We start from the raw sequence: 18,297 nt of genomic DNA, 5'->3' as shown, positions 1-18,297 counted from the left end.
GTTCTGAATGCAGTCTTATGCACATCTTCGTCTCTGACCTTCAGCTGATGGTAACCTAACCTTAAATCAATCTTGGAGAAGTAACTTGCCCCTTGCAGTTGATCGAACGGATCGTCGATCCTAGGCAATGGATATCTATTCTTGATTGTAACCTTGTTTAGTTCGCGATAATCAATGCATAAACGCATTGATCCATTCTTTTTCTTCACAAATAGAATCGGTGCTCCCCAAGGAGATGAGCTAGGTCTAATAAATCCCTTTGCCAATAAATCATCCAACTGAGTTCTCAACTCCTTCATTTCAGTCGGTGCTGGCTTGTAATGTGCTCTTGCAACAGGTGCTGCTCCAGGAATAATTTCGATTCTGAACTCTACTTGCCTATCTGGTGGTAAACCAGGTAGTTCTTTAGGGAAAACTCCTGGATATTCAGAAATAACAGGGATGCCTTCAATCTTGGGCTTTGGTTCATCAATAGTCACCTGTGCCATGTAAATGACACAACCCTTCTTCAAACACCTTGACGCCTTAAGCATAAACACTTGCTTAGGCAACCCATACTGAGTATCTCCTTGTATGGTAAGTGGCTCACCATACGGAGTCTTGATAACCACTTGTTTCTTGTCACAAACAATCTGAGCTTGGTTATGAGATAACCAATCCATGCCTATCGCTATGTCGAAACCAACTAGTTTCAAAGGAAGCAAAGATAACGGAAAGGAGTGGTTCCTAATGGATATAAAACATCCATCTAACACAGTTGAAGCAGTTTCTATGGTACCATCGGCCAATTCTACTTCATATTTTACGCTTAGGGTTTTAACAGGTAGATTTAACAACTTACAAAATTTATCATCAACAAACGACTTATCTGCACCCGAATCAAATAATACCCTTACATAAACATCATTGATAAGAAAGGTACCTGTTATCACGTTGTCATTCTGGATTGCTTCTTGAGCATTCATCTGAAAGACCCGAGCATTGGTCTTTTTACCTTCTTCAGGTTTCTTGGCATACTTTGGGCAGTTAGACTTGATATGCCCCTTCCCGTTACAGTTGTAACAAGTCGCATCCTTTATCTTCTTACAATCCAACGTCTTATGCTCACTAGATTTACAGATCCCACAAGCCCTAGGCTGCGATTGGGATTTTGATTCATACTTGCACTTTCCCAGATGACGCTTCTTGCAGGTCTTGCATTTGGGCTTCTCGCCCGACTGTTGGTCATCCTTTCTAAATCCCGAACTCTTCTTGTGATCTATGTTCCCTTTACGCTTCTTATCTGAACGGTGTGAGTCATCATCCTCATATTTCCTCTTCCCCTCATCAGAATTCCTAAGCGATCTCTGCCTGACCGCATCGAGGGTAAGAGATAATGACAAATCAGCTACTGACCTAAAGGTAGTAGGTTGAGACGCTTTCACACTAGCTTTGATCTCCGGGGCTAAACCCCCAATGAAATGGGCTATACGCTTTGGTTCCGGTGTCACCAAGTAAGGAACCAATTGAGATGGTGTTAAAACTCGTGAGATATGCCTGACAGTCCAAATTCTTCATAACCAATGTCAGAAAGTCAGTCTCGATCTTCTCAACTTCATGTTGAGGACAGAAATTCTCTTTGATCAACGCAACAAACTGATCCCAAGACAGATTGTACAATGGGATCTTCCCAGTAGCTTGGATTAGAGACATCCACCAAGTTAGAGCTTCTCCTTTGAACGATTGTGAAACATACTTCATAATATCTTGTTCCGCACACCCGCTAATATCAACCACTGTATCCATCTCGTCTAGCCACGTCATGCAATCAATGGCTCCTTATTCCCCGGTGAAATCCTTGGGCTTGCAGGAGACGAAATACTTATAGGAGCAAGTCTTTTTACGTGGCTCCTGATCGAATACAATCTTCTTAGGCGGAACACTATGCTAATTTGAGGAGTGTTGAGCATCATCCTTCTTTGACTCATGATTTTTAGAAGGTGGCTTACTATGAGCCTTAGAGTGAGTCTTAGGGTGTGATTTGGAATGGGGTACTGATAAGGTCTTGCTGTGTGTACCACTTGATTCCTTAAACTACCTGTCCACGGCTTTGGAAACAGCATTGTCAATCAATGCTCGAAGTTCCTCCCTAGTTATGTTGATCCTGGTAGTATCATGATTCTCTAGAGGGTGACTGTTGACTTCTTCGGATTCTGCCATGTAGCTTGATTGCTATATAAAATGATGACAATGATTTATTTAGAGGTCTATAATAGAATTGTCATCTTGATAATTTATTAACCATGGTATTAGTAAACCATATTGGTTAATTTGTTAAGTATATTCATTCAGGATTTTTTGTTATAATTATCCTCAGTTATAATTTATTAAAATATATAATGGCACAAAAGGCCAAGTCACAAGGACAAATTTAAATTATAAGCCATGATCTTATAGGATCGAGGCATTAAGGCTTGAATCATAGTTCATCACCTTTTCTTGACAGGGAGTCGTAGACTACTACTGTCTTTAGTCTCAAAGGACATTCAATATGGCCCGTAGGCAATTCATCACTAATGGATGATTAAATGATATAGGGAAAAGGAATTTGGAAGAATCCAATATAAGGATGACTTATACAATTTTATCGAATCACATTTGCCAGGAGTGTTAACATGTTTTCAGATGTTAACAAGGATTTGAATCTTAATAAGGAACGACCATCATGGCCCTGTCTTAAAATGACACATGGGCTAGGTTTTGCCTTTAAGGTTTTGTTTAATATTCAACGGCAGATCAATTACAAAAAGGAATGATATTTTGATTTATTTCATATATTATATTCATACATATAATGACAAAGGAAATTTAAATAAAACACTCCAATAAATTTAAAAGGAGTACATAGATGCCCTAAATGGGACTTTAAAGAAATAACATTGTCTACGCAGGGACTGAAAGATAAATATGTCCTTATAAGGACTACTAGAGAAAAGAAATATAACAAAAGAGTTTCTTCTTCACTTTATTTTTGAAAATTTCCTCCTTGGTTCACTGTATGCGGTATGGGTGCTTAAGGTTTTGGCGGGTAGTCAAAATCTTCCACACTAGGAACCTTAGCCGAAGTGGAATCCAAGGATTCTATGGTTAACAAATAATATGGATCACGGATAGGGTCAGGAAAGTTATAATCCAAGTTTGGAATTCCAAGACTTGGAGGTAAGAAATATGGGTCATTTGGGTCCATAGGTATCATCTTTGGAGTGGGAGCCTTAGGGACTGTTGATATGGACTCCTCCGATGTTGGCTTCTCATTCAAAATTTCAAAAGTCTAAGGTATAGAATCTGAAATATGATTAATGGTTTCAATGGGTTTGATTTTGGGAATGGGTCCAAAAAGATCCTTCGTCCATACTGGTCGTACGCTTATTCGAGTTGTGGTACGAAGCTTAACATTCTTAAACTTCGGGTTTGGAGAGCTTCCACCTGATGGGTTTTTTCACATGTTTATCAAAGTAATTTTATCCAAATAAAATTAAAACGCAGCGGAATAAGGATTTAAAACATGTTACTTTGCAAGATTTAAAACCATTTTTTAAATGCAAAACCCAAAACCGGATCCATATATGAAATGCATGCTATCAAAATACAACCATAGGGTGTTTTAGAATACTACCTTTCCAAGAGCAAGATGATATGAAGAAGATGATATTCTTGAATGGTAGCTTTCAAACAAGAAAGCCTCAAGCTAGTATACCCCAAGCTTTCAACAAACACTATGATTTTGCTAGGATTTCAACACTTGATAAAAACACCTTCTTGACCACCTCTTGGCCGAAATTTCTAGAGAGAAATTTTGGTGTTCTTGCAACTTGATGAACTTGTAAAAAATGATAGATAGTTACAAGTCTTGGAACTCCTTTTCTTAAAAGGATGAGAGAGATAGTTGCCACCCACAATGGCCAATCAAGGAGCATCTATATATGCAAAATGCATGGACTATGATTGGACCAAAAAAAGTGTGAGTTCCCATGAGGGGGGGCGGCCCCTAGCTTTTATTTAAAAAAAACAAAATTTCTTTTATAAATTTAAGTCTTGTTTATTTTATAACCTTTTATAAAATATAACATCTCATGTTTACAAGACTTATGTAACCTTTTAAAATTGTTATTTAACCCATTAAATAACAAATAAAAAAATATTCTCTCAAAATAAATTATCCATATAATTTATTAGTTTGTCAAGTGCAATTATTTAGAAAACCGATTTCTAAATATTGTAAGTGTTAATATTTATTTGTTTGATCATATCATAAATAAATATTGTAGGTGTTTGTCTAGCTTGTTATTGGGTATGACCCGACTTGGATCATAACGTACTAGCCACATCAATTTAATATGTGTCTTGGGCATATAGAGTCCAACAATCTCCCACTTGCACAAGATACATAGAAGATTGATGCAAGTAGTAAATACCGCCTAACAACGGTTCACTACCCCTAATACGTATGACGAAGTGCCATTCAATAACATCATCCCCTTCAAGTCCCTTACTTGAAAATGATTTAGGTGAATCTATCATTTATCCTTTCGTTACAGATGTCATGTCAAATCCAGAGACACAGTGTGATCATTCTCTGTTGATTTAACTTTAACAGGCCTTAGACATCTTACTCTCAACGAATAAGAGGAACAAATCCCTTCTTGACTACATACGTCTCTCACAATCACCTCGTACCACACCTGAGCTTAGCCTTGTGTACTGTCTTATTACAGACAGCGAAGAACCAAGTCAAGGTATAATATTTGGTGAATATCAAGACCCAATATGTATCTCAGGTCAGAGGATACTATGATATTCGCCTTTGCTCAAATTTACTTATGATCAATCACAAAAGATTCCATGCAGTAAGATTTGAGAGCGGGTCAGTCCAATATTTGTATCCCACAAATATCTATGAACTTTGGCAGCAACACTTTGCTCTATATTCATACCTAATGAATATCCACCAATCCAAGTTCATAATAGTCTTACATTCATATTTGTTCCCACAAGTATGATCGACTACGGACATTTAGAATAATTAATTTATTCACGGATTTAAACATGCTAAAATGGAACATAACTCAAAATACCATAAAAGAGTTAAAATAACAATTGTTCCAATATCCAAATACAAAATAGATCAAATCCAATCACTAGAATATCGAAGTCCTAAGGCACAAGTATGACCCTCATGTTTTGGCCGTTCAAGGAGCTTCGTGAGTGGATCCGCAATGTTTTGATCGGTGTGAACTTTGCGAATACATATCTTTCCTTTTTCAACTTCATCCCTTATGTAGTTGAATCTCCGCTCAATGTGCCTAGTCTTTTGGTGTGCACGAGGTTCCTTGATTTGAGCAATCGCACCCTCGTTATCACAAAAGATCTCTAGGGGGTCTTGAATGGTAGGGACTACCCCTAGGTCGGCAATGAACTTCTTTAACCACGCAGCTTCTTGTGCTGCCAATGAGGCGGCGATGTATTCTGATTCTGTAGTGGACAATGCTACAACATCCTGCTTCGAGCTCTTCCAAGAGACTGCAGCTCCATTCAAAATGAAGACGTACCCAGATTGTGATCGAGAACCATCTCGATCAGTTTGGAAACTCGCATCCGTGTAACCCTTTACAACGAGTTCCTCTTCACCAGATCCATATATTAGAAACATATCCTTAGTCCTTCTAAGGTATTTCAATATGCTCTTAACAGCCATCCAATGACTGTTACCTGGATTTTGCTGGTATCTACTTGTCATGCTTAAAGCGCATGACACGTCCGGTCTAGTACATATCATTGCATACATTATGGATCCTATAGCAGACGCATATGGGATTCCCTTCATTCTTTCTTGCTCGTCCTTTGAGCTTGGACATTGAGTTACATTCAATATTGTCCCCTTTTGAATAGGTACCAAACCTTTCTTAGAGTTCTCCATCTTGAACCTTTTCAAGACTTTGTCAATGTATGCACTTTGGTTTAAACCTATCAAGCGCCTTGATCCATCCCTATAGATCTTTATTCCCAAAATATAGGCAGCTTCTCCAAGATCTTTAATGGAAAAACATCTTCCAAGCCAGGTTTTTACACCTTCCATGGTTGGAATGTCATTTCCAAATAGTAGAATGTCATCGACATACAATACTAAGAAAGTGACGGTGCTCCCACTAGCTTTCTTATACACACAAGCTTCATCGCCGTTCTTGATGAACCCAAAATTCCTAATCTCTTCATCAAAACGGTGATTCCAACTTCTCGATGCTTGTTTCAATCCATAGATTGATTTCTTTAACTTGCATACTTTGTTAGGATGTTTTGGATCGACAAAACCTTCAGGCTGGACCATATAGACATCTTCATCAAGATATCCATTGAGGAAAGCCGTTTTGATATCCATTTGCCAAATTTCATAGTCATAATATGCAGCTATGGCAAATAATATCCTAATCGACTTTAGCATCGCCACTGGCGAGAAGGTCTCATCATAATCAACCTCTTGAGTTTGAGTGAAACCTTTTGCTACAAGTCTCGCTTTATAAGTATCCAAGTTGCCATGCATATCTGTTTTCTTCTTGAAAACCCACTTACTTCCAACTATTTTGGAGTTAAAAGGTGGCACAACCAATTCCCAAACTTGGTTGCCATACATGGATTGCATCTCTACGTTCATGGCTTCAAGCCATTTGTCGCAATCAGATTTTGACATTGCATCATGGTATGTGGTTGGTTCATTTGAATCTACCACATAGCATCCATCCATGAAAAATCCATATCTTTCAGGTGGATTACTAATTCTACCAGATCTGCGAACGTTTTGTGTATGTTGATCAACCATTTGATCATTTTCAACAACCTCTTGTTGAGTGCTAGTATCAACCAAACGTGTATCGGGTTGTGGTTCTTGATCCTCATCAAGTTCTACTGTTCTATTAGTTCCTTCCATAAGGAACTTATCCTCCAAGAACTTACCCTTTCGAGCAACAAATACCTTTTGCTCTGTTGGATCGTAGAAATAATATCCTATATCATCTTTAGGATATCCTACGAAGATACACTTAATGGATCGTACTTCTAACTTGTTTGGGGTGTATTGCTTTACATAAGCATCACAACCCCATACCTTTAAATATGATAAAGATGGAACTGTTCCATGCCATATTTCAAAAGGTGTCTTATCCACTTTCTTGGTTGGGGCCATATTTAATATACGAGCCGCGGAGAGCAAAGCGTAACCCCAAAATGATAGAGGCAATGTGCTTCTAACCATCATAGATCGAACCATATCCAATAAAGTTCGATTCCTCCTCTCAGACACACCATTATGTTGTGGTGTTCCAGGTGGAGTAAGTTGTGAGATGATCCCACAACTCCTAAGATGATCTTGAAAAACATCACTAAGGTATTCACCTCCTCTATCGGAACGAAGAACTTTGATTGTCTTGGTGAGTTGATTCTCTACTTCGTTTTGGAAGATTTTGAACGTTTCAAAAACTTCATCTTTGTGACTTAGCAAGTACACATAACCATAACGACTAAAGTCGTCGGTAAAAGTTACGAAGTATCTTTCACCATTCCTAGTCATTGGCTTAAAAGGACCACATACATCTGAATGTATGATGCCTAATAAATCTTTTGCCCTTTGGTTTGTGCCACTAAAGGGTTTCTTGGTCATTTTTCCTTGTAAACAAGATTCACATGTATCAAATGAACCAATTTCATTTGTTTCCAAAAGACCATTCTTTTGAAGTGTTTGCATGCGATTTCTGTTTATATGACCAAGACGACAATGCCAAGATAGGTCTCACTCAAATCCATTTTGAGTTTCTTGGTGTTTGCTTGGTACATCGAATTATCAAATGATGTATTATCATGAACCAATTCATAAATACCATTTGAAGGCGTAGCTTTAAAGTAGAACATGTCATTCATCAAAGCATAAATTTCATTGTTCACAAACTTCAAATCAAATCCACATTGTCTTAAAAGGGAAACAGAAATAATGTTCCTAGTCAAACTAGGAGCATACAAAACATTTTTCAAACATATTTCCAAACCACTTGGAAGTTTTAAAACATAGTCTCCTTGGGCTTCAACTTGAACCTTCGCTCCATTGCCCATGAAGAGACTAGTGTCTCCCTTCTTGTAATGCTTATTTCTTTTGAACCCCTGCAACGAATTGCAAATATGAGTTCCACATCCGGTATCTAATACCCATGTGTTAGAAGAAATAACATTTAGATCAATATGTATCATAAAGATTGTACCTGAGGTTTGCCCCGCATCCCTCTTGTTTTTCAACTCTTTGAGATAGGTTGGACAATTCCTTTTCCAATGTCCTATCTCTCCACACTCAAAGCATGGATCGGTTGTGGCAACTTTTGCCTTCTTCTCTTTTGGTTTTGGTGGTTCTGCTTTTGCCTTTCTTTTTCCCTTCCCTTTGACGTGTCCCTTTCCCTTGGCAACATTTGCTTTGGTGTCGGGGTGATGCCCTTTCTTGCCTCCCTCATTGATCGTTAGAACGTGTAAAGCCTTTTTACCCATTCCTGCTTCGGCCGTTTTGAGCATTGCATGAAGCTCACCAATGCTCTTGTCCCATCCGTTCATGTTATAGTTCATAACAAAGCTTTCAAATTTCTTTGTTAAAGAGTTGAGGATCAAATCCGTAGCCAACTCTTTAGAGACGGGACAATTGAGCCTCTCGAGGCGATCAATGTGGCTTTTCATCTTAAGGACGTAAGATGAGACCGATTGGGTTTCCTCCATCCGACATGCATGAAGCGCTCGAACCGTTTCGAAGCGTTCTACCCTTGCTTGTTGTAGGAACATTTCCTTCAATTGGGTAATCATGTCATATGCCCCATGATGTTCAAAGTCCTTTTGAATCTCGGGAATCATAGTTCCCAACATGAGGCAAGAGGCTTGCATGGAGTCCTCGGTATACTTAACCCAATCATTGTAGGCTTCTACATCTTCCTCGTCAGGTTGGTCGGGAATAGGATCGTCCAACACATAGGATATCTTTTCTTGCTTGAGAACAATTCTCAAGTTTCGAAACCAATCCATGAAGTTGTTATGGTTGAGACGATCCTTTTCTAGGATGGTTCTTAGTGATAGGTTACGGACGGTTTGGGTAATCGGGTTTGCATTGTTAGCGGCCATCTACAAAATTTAACAAAGTTCAATTTTAGTATTTTCGATATTATTAAAATTTTAATCATTAATACCCTTTTAATGTCTCATAGACAATTAATAATTAAAATCTAGAATCCAACGTTACATTTAAATGTTGGTTAGGTGACCTTTATCCCATTATTTAAATTAACAAGGTAGTCAACGTTTGACGATTGCAACTCTTTGCAACTTCTAGCTATATGGGATCGGTTAAACATCTTTATGTTTAGTTGGCATGTTTAATCCCATCAACACCTTTGTTCCCCATGCTTCGGTGACCCTAAGTTCATGGTTTCTAAATCAAGTCGTCCAACTTACACACACATGTGAGTTTACACACATAAGTGGTTAGGTGACCTTTATCCCACAAACATGGTGAACCCACCTCAAATATACAAGTTTCCTCAAATGTGGTTAGGTGACCTTTATCCCACAAAGAGTTCCCAAGTAATTCGAGTGTTGTATAAAAGGATGGTGTTTGACTTGTTTTATAAAAGGGATTTTTCTTTTTCAAAATTCTAGTTTAGAAAAATTTTATGTACCATATATTTGCATGCATTCAAATCAATGGTACTTTAGTGAAAACCAATTTTCAAGGTTCTTTTAATAAAACCCATTTTATTATAAAATCATTAATTTTTAATAAAACCTTTTATTAATCGTTTTAATGATTTTGTAAGAACCAATTTTAAGCTTGTTGTTGATTTTTAGTTTGTTAAGCATGCATATCCAAATATCATCCAAACAACATAAATAAACAACCCCATAAGCACAACACACATATAAAAAAGGTGCATAACCATAGCCAACTATTTTGACCACACTTGTTAGCCGAAACAAGTGTGCCAAAAGGTCCTTCCTAAGGGTGAATATAGACACAAATAATGTGTCATTGAACTCCCACTTGATCCCGCATCCAAATGCTTCAAGTCTTCATCTTGTGTTGTGATTTCTTCATATTCTTTGAGCTTCCAAATGTCTTTAATATTCAGCTCCAAACTCCTTTGGACTCAAAAATGTGTTTTGATTATCGGGCTAAAATCCCGTTAAGAACTATGAAGTCCTTTATGCCCGAAATTGGCAAAAACCAAAACCGCATTTTTGTGTGCATCTTCTTTTACATAAAAGCATCCTAATACATTTTTTCTAGTAAAATAAAATGCATCTAATCTATTTACTTACATACCAAATGAAAATAAATAAATTACATATTTTTACAAATGGAAGACAAAATAATAATTATTACAACCCATTGAATAATAAAATCACAAACACAAATATATTCACACAAGGTCATGGCTAGGTTATGAACACCAAAATATATATCCAAGTATATATAAATTTCAAGAGCAAAATGGTTTCCTTTTACAACCTATATTTTTCGGCCAAGAATGAAAAACCGAAAAAAGTGGGTTTTGTCCAAACAAAACAAATCATCCATATGACATAATTTTTTCAAGATTCCTTTATGCATGTAGGAAATAAATCTTGGAAAAACAAAAGGAAAACCATGGATAAAATTTCGGCTATTGGGTTTCTCCAAACCCGAAAACCCGAAAATCTTTAAATCCGATGAAGCAAGCACTCATATAAGCGGCTCTAGATGCCATTGATGGGTTTTTTCACATGTTTATCAAAGTAATTTTATCCAAATAAAATTAAAACGCAGCAGAATAAGGATTTAAAACATGTTACTTTGCAAGATTTAAAACCATTTTTTAAATGCAAAACCCAAAACCGGATCCATATATGAAATGCATGCTATCAAAATACAACCATAGGGTGTTTTAGAATACTACCTTTCCAAGAGCAAGATGATATGAAGAAGATGATATTCTTGAATGGTAGCTTCCAAACAAGAAAGCCTCAAGCTAGTATACCCCAAGCTTTCAACAAACACTATGATTTTGCTAGGATTTCAACACTTGATAAAAACACCTTCTTGACCACCTCTTGGCCGAAATTTCTAGAGAGAAATTTTGGTGTTCTTGCAACTTGATGAACTTGTAAAAAATGATAGATAGTTACAAGTCTTGGAACTCCTTTTCTTAAAAGGATGAGAGAGATAGTTGCCACCCACAATGGCCAATCAAGGAGCATCTATATATGCAAAATGCATGGACTATGATTGGACCAAAAAAAGTGTGAGTTCCCATGAGGGGGGGGGGGGGGCGGCCCCTAGCTTTTATTTAAAAAAAAACAAAATTTCTTTTATAAATTTAAGTCTTGTTTATTTTATAACCTTTTATAAAATATAACATCTCATGTTTACAAGACTTATGTAACCTTTTAAAATTGTTATTTAACCCATTAAATAACAAATAAAAAAATATTCTCTCAAAATAAATTATCCATATAATTTATTAGTTTGTCAAGTGCAATTATTTAGAAAACCGATTTCTAAATATTGTAAGTGTTAATATTTATTTGTTTGATCATATCATAAATAAATATTGTAGGTGTTTGTCTAGCTTGTTATTGGGTATGACCCGACTTGGATCATAACGTACTAGCCACATCAATTTAATATGTGTCTTGGGCATATAGAGTCCAACACCACCAATGGCAGCTTTACTTGGCGACATGCTCCGGAAATACACAAATATCGAAAACAATGTATACTTATTAGGGATGAGATGATTCCTAGTTCATGTCTAGACTCGGAAGTCGAGGAATGTGCAACCATGTCATTGAGATTAAACACAAAAGGCTAGTGTTTAATTCACTCAATGTTGGCTCTGATACCAACCTGTCACACCCCGATATTTCCACGTATTACCGGTGGGCCCGGTGGGGAGTATCGTGACGTAGCTGATATCATCATAGTCAATAATCACAGTTTAATGTACAACGAAAGTCTAAAGTAAAAATATTACTAACCGAATCGAAAGTAACATAAGTATTACAAACAGAATGTATAAGAATCCACAGGCGGATCAAAACAAAGGAAATATTGTTCAACAGATTTTAAAGTGATCAAGCTTGCAAAACTCTTTATTTAATTCACTCAGGAGTAGCCAGCCTATTTCACCTAGTACCTGCACTTAGCCTTTTGGAAAATACGTCAGTTTACACTGGTAAATACAATTAACTGACACTTTTGAAAATGTTTTAAGAAAATTGATTTAAATGCACAAGGAACAAATAATCTTTTATAACTTGGGATAATTATTTAAAAATAAACTTGTAAAAGAATTATATGTCTGTTATACGTTCAGTAGCCCGGGCTGAATACCGGGTTAAAGATTAATAGACACACCACATAATATATCCCACGGCGAGTTATTCTTGATCAGGCGGGTACATTATTTTACATACGCACCGGCAGGTGTATGCCTACACCCCGTGCTTAAGTCGTGGCCATTTCAATGAATGAGCCGAGGATATCCAGGACATGTTCATAAACCCCCCCCCCCAAAGGCTTAAAACAAACAAAATAAATTAAACAGGTTATCTCAATTATTTAACCTTCATACGATTAAAAACTCAATACCCGACCAAGCGGTATTTTATATACCATACCCCAAGCTCGTATAAGGGAAAATAAGTTAAAAGTATTTACCTGAGCAACTTATACAAATTTATCCCAGCCGTATACAATCAGCAAGTGCAAATATCTTTTACTGGGCTCCTAAATCTGGAACGAAGGTTTTTGATAACCTATTAGATTCCTAACGGGTCTTACTTAAGTTTAAACTTAGACCGGTTAGTTTTAAAGAAAGATATACGGTTCAAAACGCAAGATTAAGCGAAGACCAGATTAGAATGTAATTTAGACCCGACAAGTATGAAGACTTGAATAATATGGGTAAACTAAACACATTCTGGATTTTGAGGTAAAAATGATAGGGTTTGACCCGTTTCGGTTAATTTATGCAAACTAGTCACATAAACCGTATCGAATGTGAAAAATGCATAACGGGTAACCAAATGAGTCATGTACAGGTTCCCTAAGTTAATACGCTTAAAATGTGTTATGATATCAGTAGGATACCTTCCATTATGCCCAAAACGGATTTAAAACCAATTTATACCCCGTAGGGGTATTTTGGTCATTTAAAGATTATAAAAGAGATTAAATATTAATATGAGGTTCTGGTCTAAAATGATCAGTAAAAATATTTATATTTGTAAGTCATATCAGTAGGGTATTGCATATATGTGAAATTTATCATTCATAACCAAACTATGCACCGTAAGGGATTTTGGTCATTTCACATAAGCTTTAAAGGTCAAATTTGGAAATCTGAGTTCAAAACTTTCACTTACTGTTAAAGTATAAAAATTTACTTAAAACATCAGTAGGTATTGAGTCTTATGTTCCAAAAATAGTTTTAACCCATACTATGCGTTTATAACGCGTAAAAAGTCGGTTTTAGGCGATTTTCGGTTTATATAAGGAAAGCTGAGATTTTTATCAGTCCAGAAGGCTTAAAATATTTAATTTATCATATAAAATCAGTAGCAAAAGATTTGGTATCAAAATGTAATGTAAAACTCATTTTATTGGTAAAAAGGGTATAATCGTCAATTACCGAATCAAAGCAATAACCCTATGTTATGATCAGTTTCAAAATTAATAAAAATCTTCAAAAATCCCAAAATATTCTATTACATCAGTGGGTAAAAAGTTTGGTGTCGAAATTTGGGTTTAAATAGGCTTTATGCTAGAAATGCCGTTTTATTAATAAAAAGCTTTCAAATTACGATATTGAGCATAACTCCTAATTTAGACCTCAAACTGATGTCAAATTTTTAGGACATGTTTATAAATCAGTAATAAAGGTTTTTATCCTCTCACATTTTCATCAATCTCGTTTTAATATCAAAAGGGCATAATGGTCAATATTTAGCATTTAACGGTAACATGCAAATGAATCGGATAAATAAGGAACCATGTAGTATAACCTCAGAGGGTTTTACTAACTTATAATATGGTCCTAAAGGAACCTTAAGGCATATCTAAAACAAGCTAAATCGGGTCAGAACTGAAAGTCAAAGCAAAAGTCTTCTTTTGCGACTTTCGGTTCCGAACCGAGCCTAAACTCGGAATTGTCGGGTTGAACATGCTTAGACATGTTCTTACATTATTTACCAAGTTATTTTAGTGTTAAAACATGCTCCATAACTTCTACATTTTCAGTTATGTGTTTATTTGCAAAAATAGCTTTATGTTGACTTTTTAATATTAAGTTTGACCCGACAATTGATCAAGTTAGAGTGATAATCAGGGGGTGCCCTTCTAAGGACTTATTATCCACATAATTACCAACTCATAGCCACTTTAAATTCGAATAATGGCTGGATGTAGGTCCCTTGTGAACAGGATCTGATCGACTGGAACTTAGATGAATTGGATATGATCAATGCGCGGAATTCATTGAATCAAACTACAGATGTACGATAACAAATTCAACTCTGAAATACTGTCTGATCTTTCATTAATCGAATATGAAAGTACACAAACTCCTTTGAAAGGTCAGACTGACATGAGTTCTCCAGAGAGGCAAAATAGCAAAAGTTACAAATGAACAGTTCGGCTAGCTATTTATGGGCAATAACATCAGGATAGAGAGAGTGCTGGCCGATCGGCTGGGCTAGCCGATCGGCTGACATGCTTTTCGATCAACCACCCTGTTCGATCGGTTTGCCTGTTCGATCAGCTGGGCTAGCCGATCGGTTAGCATGGTCAACAAAAGTCAGCACTTTAACATTTATGCACCATATCCTGATCTACTAAGCTATCTAACATACATACATACATATATTGTTTACAAACATTACAAAACATGACTACATACTGACGGAAGCTACAGACGTATACACTAACAGACTCCTCCTCGGATGTAGCTGTAGTTCCTTCCAGTATAGCCTTCATTTCTTTCTGTTCCGTCTTCACTCTTTAGCCTTTTGTCTTCTCTTTTCCTCTCTTTCTTCTAACATTCTTCGTCTTTTGTGTCTACCTTCAGTCATCCACCATTTCCTGTACTCTGGGTCACCATCACGCTTTTGATCCCACTTAGGAATCTTATTTTCTTCAGATTCAATTGGCGTCTAATCTGTTGGTGGTACATACCCCAAATTTCTTCTTCCCAACTCAGCAACTTTCTTTGCTATCTCTTTTGACCTTTGACTTCGCTTGTATCTTTTCAAGAACTCATCAATTTCAATGTTTCTCCATTTGGTCTTCCAATATCTACCAGAATTGATGTCTTGAGCAAAGTAAACATCTACAATCGTTTGATACTGCATTGCTTGAGCTTTGTCTCTCTTTTCATAAACAATCTTGTTAAGAAATAGGCAATCAATGTCTTTCTTTGAGCAGTTAACAAGCCACATTGGATCTAAAATGCTGATTCTTCGAGATTTTCCAGTGGACTTGTCATAAAGAGAGATGACTATCTCAGCTGTTGTTTCATTGTACAACCAACCTTGAAATAAATCATGAAAATCTTGTTCAATGGCTCTGAGAGGCATGTTCTTCAGACACTTAGGCGGTTTTACATCTAGAGTTATGTCTTTCTTTCCATTTTCCAAGTATGTGGCAATCTGCTTTGGATACTTTGGCTTCCAATCAGGATAGCCATTCTTTGCTTGCCATTTAATGTAGTTCCACAGATCTTGATCATGTTGACGAACTTCAGGACCATAGTAGATCTGCTTGATGTTCTTTGTCTTTATCAACTTATCCACATCCCACCATGGTAGAGAACTAATATCAGATAAGAACTCGAAGTATTGAACTCCTTCTTCTCTCCTGATGGCATACACTTTGAGATCTTCAAGGTATCCCCACGATAGAATATCTCCCCATGATAGATTTTTGTTGTGAGTGAGGTACTGGAGAGCTCTGAGAGTTTTTCTTTCTTTAGGCATATTTTTAAACCATTTCTTTCGCTCTTCAGCAAGAATCTCTCTCGGAATAGTTTCAGGAACACCTTCTGTGGAGATCTTTTCAACAATTTTCCTCTTAATCTCATCTTCATTTCTCTCTTTGAACATCTCAGCAAATGAAGGAAAAGTTTCATCAACCCCAGCATAGTGAAAATCAATTTCATCTTCGGATGAATCTGAAGCATCTTCAACAATCACATCATCATAATGATCTGCTTCATATGCATATCTGGGCTCGAAGTCTTTTACTAGTGACTAAGGAATCTCGTCCTCAATATCAAACTTAAACTTTCCTTCTTCTAACCCCAACTCTTCTAACATTTCAGCTCTAGTCCTTCTAACCTCAACCTCACCTTCTTGTTGAACATTCAAGTAAATAACAGTTGGGTTTGAGAGGAATACCTGATCAACATGCTTCTTTCCTGATGATGAAGCTTCATTTTGTAAATCATCCTCTTGTTCATTAATCTCATCATTAATCAATTCATTGATTCTTTCTTGAACAATAGGATCTCTGATCAATAACCCGGAAGCACCCTCATTGTTATCATCATCTCCCTTGTCATCTTTATCATCATGATCATCAGGCTTGTCATCCTTTTCATCATTATCATCTTCATTTTCTTCTTCATCATCTCCAAATAGCTCTACATCGGAGTCATCATCAACGATTTCTCCACGAGCTTTCTTTGCCTTTCTTCTCCTTTCTTTAACTTTCATTTCACGAGCAACTTCTTGAACATTGTAAGGCACTGGATAGGCATCACCAACAAGTACGAACTGATCTGTCTTCCATTCTAATAACAACATTTCTCTATCCTTTCTCTTTCTTTGAATAACAGCCACTTTTCTAAGAACATTTTCAGCATCCAAAGGCTCAGAAGACTCTCCAACCATCATGAAGTCTTAATCAACATGTTCCTGAACATTTTTAGCATCAACCATTTCTATATCTTCTTGGTTTGATGAACCACCAATTTCAGGTTGACTTGACGATCCACCAGCTTCTTGAGTATCATCAATCACACCTTTGTTCTTTTGGGTGGCTTCTTCAGCTAGACGTCTTTCACGTTCTGTTCTTCTTTCTTCAGTTCTTTTCACTTCTATTTCATTGAATGCAACATGAACATCCATCTTGAAATGACTCTCCATGACTGAGTATAACATATGAAGTTGTTCATCTTTTACCACCTTGTTTGCCTTCATGGCTTCCATCTCCAACTTCATTGCCTTCATTTCGTTTGATGAAGCTTCACTCATCTCACTGAGTAGCTGGTTAAGCGTCTGATTCACATCTTCCAAGTTTTTTATCTTCACATTCAATGAAGCAATCTCTGCCGTCAACAGTTCAAACACCTTTGAATTGTCATGAGTTTCATTCTTCATTCTGTTCATTGTTTCCTTTTGGTCTATCAGCACCGCTCTGACTTGATCAGAAGCTTTCATCAAATTGTCAACATGTTTCTTTAGAATATCACGCTCTAATTCTATTTTGGCCTTTTCTTTTTCCAACTTGTTGAGTTTTTGTAACAATTCTTGTACTGTTTCATTGTTGAACATGTCATAATCGTCTTCAGGAATATCTTCTGTGTAAATTCATGTTGCTTTTGGAAGACCTTCAAAAATGTAATCAAACTTCGAATCTTTAGAATGTGACGATCCTGGTTTATCATGTGGAGGAGGACGTGGAGTAGCAGCTTTGAATCCAGTGATTTCTACATAATCATCATCACCTCCCGTTCTTTCTCAAGCTTTCACCACCGGTTCTTCAGTATTTTTTAGATCAGATTCTTTTGGAGTTTCAACACTTTGATCTTTTTCTGTTTCAAGAACCTTAGACTTCTGAAGATGTTTTTCTTTCTTTCCACCTTTATCTTTTTGCGGTTCAGCTCCTGATTTCTTTGCTCTAACATTTCTTGGAATTACTCCAGCTTGAACTGCTTTTCGTTTCTTTACTTGTTTCTTTGGTTGATCAAGATCATAAGATGAATCTTCTTCATCAGATGCTTTCTTTTTCTTTAAAGGCTTCTTCTTTAACTGAGCTTTCCCTCTCCCAAGAGTTGTTGGATCCAATTCTGATTCTGATTGAGTTGCTTCAGAATCATCCTCACTTGATTTATCTTGATCCTCATCTTCAGGATCTTGAGCACTCGATCCTTGAATCTTTTGAGCTGCTGCTTCCTCATTCTTCTTCAGATAGCTTTTAAAAGATTT

The 18,297-nt window shown here is 36.7% G+C and overlaps 1 protein-coding gene across 1 annotated transcript; it reads right to left on the bottom strand.

Moving 5' to 3' along the window:
• Window positions 1–16,989: 16,989 nt before the first annotated feature.
• On the bottom strand, window positions 16,990–17,643 carry LOC110931206. Its single transcript, XM_022174610.1, has one exon. It carries the CDS (start codon window positions 17,641–17,643, stop codon window positions 16,990–16,992), a length of 654 nt encoding a protein of 217 aa, XP_022030302.1.
• Between the last annotated feature and the right edge of the window lie 654 nt (window positions 17,644–18,297).

Source organism: Helianthus annuus, chromosome 17 (assembly GCF_002127325.2).
Source record: "Helianthus annuus cultivar XRQ/B chromosome 17, HanXRQr2.0-SUNRISE, whole genome shotgun sequence".
NCBI classification, from domain to species: Eukaryota; Viridiplantae; Streptophyta; class Magnoliopsida; order Asterales; family Asteraceae; genus Helianthus; species Helianthus annuus.
The sequence above is the reverse complement of the archived record's forward strand: the minus strand, read 5'-3'. Positions and strand labels throughout refer to the sequence as shown.

Excerpts from the sequence above, each read along its gene's own strand:
- LOC110931206 (XM_022174610.1), bottom strand. The coding sequence starts at position 17,643 with ATGTTCAACAATGAAACAGTACAAGAATTGTTACAAAAACTCAACAAG.